This window comes from Bison bison, unplaced genomic scaffold (assembly GCF_000754665.1).
Source record: "Bison bison bison isolate TAMUID 2011002044 unplaced genomic scaffold, Bison_UMD1.0 scf7180017864035, whole genome shotgun sequence".
In the NCBI taxonomy this organism is placed as follows: domain Eukaryota; kingdom Metazoa; phylum Chordata; class Mammalia; order Artiodactyla; family Bovidae; genus Bison; species Bison bison.
In genome coordinates, this window is record NW_011494607.1 from 19,134,176 (window position 1) to 19,137,848 (window position 3,673).

The 3,673-nt window shown below is 44.7% G+C and overlaps 1 protein-coding gene across 2 annotated transcripts in view; it reads right to left on the reverse strand.

The window, feature by feature from the left end:
* Nucleotides 1-1,964, reverse strand: part of CCNC (cyclin C) — a 25,940-nt gene extending 23,976 nt beyond the window's left edge. The window contains exon 1 of one of the 2 annotated variants that reach the window (XM_010834744.1): nucleotides 1,719-1,964. In XM_010834744.1, the coding sequence (XP_010833046.1) occupies nucleotides 1,719-1,750 (32 nt within the window). In that variant the 5' untranslated portion in view covers nucleotides 1,751-1,964. The remainder of the gene's footprint in view (nucleotides 1-1,718) is intronic. The other variant, XM_010834745.1, reaches the window with a different exon arrangement.
* Between the last annotated feature and the right edge of the window lie 1,709 nt (nucleotides 1,965-3,673).

The following is a 3,673-nucleotide window of genomic DNA, read 5'->3' on the forward strand; positions in this document are numbered from 1 at the left end:
TGATAGCAGCAATGTTATCCATTTTTTAACTGCTGCTGGCAGCAGTTAATGTTAAAGGGCAATTTAAAGCCATGAAAACTCATATCAATCTTCCTCTTTCACCAAAATCACCTAAAACAGTGGCTTTCATGTTTTTGTTTTTCCTGAATTGACTGTCTTGTCTTTCATATTTGTTACCTTTTGCAGATCAGGGACTCCATGATTCCCAAGGGATCTGAGTAAGATAAAGATCAGGGACTCCATGATTCCCAAGGGATCTGAGTAAGATAAAGTGGCCCCTTCCTTCAGGACTATTTGAATAGGGAGGCAAGGATAGTTTTCAAAACAGCACATTTAACATTATAATAATTTCATATTTGAAAAGTGAAAAAGTGAATTGATTTTATAAAATAGATCCTGCCCCCCCTTTAATAAGCCAACAGTAAATGAAAGCATAATGAAAAGACTTATCAAAGGGTCGAACTTCTTTTTTTTTTAAGTTGAAAAAGGGCTGTAACTTCTGATAAACAAGAGCTGGCTATCTGTCAAGTTTTTCAGCTTCTTTCAAAGTTTACCAGAATACTACTGCTTCACTACCGAAATTTCCCAAATTTTAATTTTGCCCAAGCAAATATTTCAGTCAGTGAACACAGTGCAAATTAAATATGATCGTAAAGCTTCTACAGCCTTTCATCTCCAGAGAACCACTTATAGCAAGAAAACCTGCTTTTCTGAAAGTAGGTTTTAAAGCCCATTGTTTCTTTTTTCTAGTGCAAACTGCTAAAATACCAATTGAATAATATAGGAATCCATCCTCACACTCAAAATTTAGTTACTTATGCTCTCTTGGCATGAAAAACTATTTACACTAAGATACCATCAGGTTCTGTTCGTCTTTCAACTATACACTGTATAGCCTACCCAAAGTTCAATTAGTCCCACCACTATCGTCCTATCTGCTTACACAAATGTATTTAGGGAGAAATGTTTTCAATATTACTCTAGTTATTCCACGGTACAGACGTCAACAAAAACTTATTCATGAAAACACGTTAAAGATATTGGTAAAGTCTCTAGAAAATACACTTTTAAAACAAAACAAAGAGACACAGACTAACAAAATGGACAAATGTTGAGAGCACTTGATCTATATCTTACAAACATAAATACCATATAGGCTTAAAGACAGTGGCAGAATGCGGTTCATGAGCAGAAACAAGCCTGACTCCCTCCTTTCCCTGGAGTAATATTAATCCGCTCAACACAGAAGAAAAATGACAAAAGACTACTGATGCCAACCTACTTTACAAATATCAGGCGAGAGCGAACCACAACTGTCCTGAGAAGCCAGCCTCACAGTTCTGAACTGTGTCACATTTCCCATACCTGTGCCCATCCCATATCCCAACCCTCTCCAGCCCCGCCTCTCCCCTGCCCCCAACCTCGGCCTAGCTAAACCAAAAATCAGAAGCTAAAACTCTCGAACCTTCTTTCCCCGGAGACGCAATCCCTCTTTACCCACCGCCGCCAAGAAATTTTCTACCACTCCGAAACCCGGCCAAGGGGGCGCGGTGACGGGAGTCGCCGAAGAAAAAGCACATCCCGCCTCCGGCCGCCGCCTCCCGGGAGCCTCCGCAGCGCTCCGGACAGGGGCCGAGATCCAGGCCAAAAGGAGTCGCAGGCCCCGTACACCCAGCACCTCCAAGAGCCAGGACCGGAGAAAAAGGAAAGTCACTTACTAGTGGGAGCTCTGCCAAAAGTTCCCTGCCATGGAACACAGCTTGCTCTGATAAAAAAGCACCAGCCGGCGGAGCGGCGCGAGGAGCGACCATAGACCCAACACTCCCGGTCACCGCGCTCCTTGATCTGATGGACTCAGCTCCGCTCCGCGGCGGCGACGGTGAGAGGAAGAAGATAGCACCCTATTCTCCTTGACGCCGCCCGGCAACACTCTGCAGTATAAACCAGTTCCTACGGACAAAAGTTCCGGCCCGCCCCGCCTTAGCGGAGGAAGGAGGCGGGGAGGAGATAGCCCTTGCGCACACTGAGAAAGAAGACGGGAACTGACTCTCACGAAGTCTCGCGGCAGTTGGGAGAGTATCGCGAGAGCTTTTCGTCATTTCCGGCCTAGAGCCCGCGCGGCTCGGGCGTCTGTGGTAATTCCGACTGACGGAGAAGGGTTGGGATGGCGAAACCGTGCCTTGTTCGGGTTAACGTTACTCCATCTTACAGGCTTCCGAAGCAGCACAGTGGCTTTGTATTAAAGTATACGACTTCCTGACTTCTGTTCTTTCTTCTGTGTTTGGAAAGAGAAATAAAGTTAATTTTGGCCTCAAAGGGCTTCCCTTGTGACTCAGCTGGTAACGGAGCCAGCCGCAATGCGGGAGACCTGGGTTCGATCCCTGTGTTTGGAAGATCCCCTGGAGAAGGGAAAGGCTACCCACTCCAGTATTCTGGCCCGGAGAATTCTATGGACTGTATAGTCCACGGGATCGCAAGGAGTCGGACACGACAGTTTCACTTGGCCTCAAAACCTACCAAGCCAAATAGGTTCTTAATGGAGTTCTTTTGGAATGAAGTGACTGCGAAACAATGCAAAAAGAGATACGATTAGAGGCTAGGAGACTCAGGTCCCTTCCTTCTGTGAACTTTTAGGCAGTTTACCAGAATACCACATAGAAATACTTGCTGTGTGCAACCTGGTTTCTGCTTCCTACCCAGAACTCCAGCGTCTAAATGTCCAGCATCCCTCGGTTTTCTCAGTGGCCATGCAAGTAAGGGGCATACAGCTTAGGCTTCATTAGTTCAAGGGTAAATCATCTTTGAGGGACCCCATAAATGTAGGTTAAATTGAATTGGCTTGAACCAAAAACTAGTTTATTTGCCATGAAGTGATGGGACCAGATGCCATGATCTTCGTTTTCTGAATGTTGAGCTTTAAGCCAACTTTTTCACTCTCCTCTTTCACTTTCATCAAGAGGCTCTTTAGTTCTTCTTCACTTTCTGCCATAAGGGTGGTATCATCTGCATATCTGAGGTTATTGATATTTCTCCGTGCAATCTTGATTCCAGCTTGTACTTCTTCCAGCCCAGCGTTTCTCATGATGTACTCTGCATAGAAGTTAAATAAGCAAGGTGACAATATACAGCCTTGACATACTCCTTTTCCTATTTGGAACCAGTCTGTTGTTCCATGTCCAGTTCTAACTGTTGCTTCCTGACCTGCATATAGGTTTCTCAAGAGACAGGTAGGTCAGGTGATCTGGTATTCCCATCTCTTTCAGAATTTTCCACAGTTTGTGGTGATCCACACAGTCAAAGGCTTTGGCATGGTCAATAAAGCAGAAATAGATGTTTCTCTGGAACTCTCTTGCTTTTTCCATGATCAGCGGATGTTGGCAATTTGATCTCTGGTTCCTCTGCCTTTCTAAAACCAGCTTGAACATCTGGAAGTTCACAGTTCATGTACTGCTGAAGCCTGGCTTGGAGAATTTTGAGCATTACTTTACTAGCATGTGAGATGAGTGCAATTGTGCAGTAGTTTGAGCATTCTTTGGCATTGCATTTCTTAGGGATTGGAATGAAAACTGACCTTTTCCAGTCCTGTGGCCACTGCTGAGTTTTCCAAATTTGCTGGCATATTGAGTGCAGCACTTTCATAGCATCATCTTTCAGGATCTGAAAGAGCTCAACT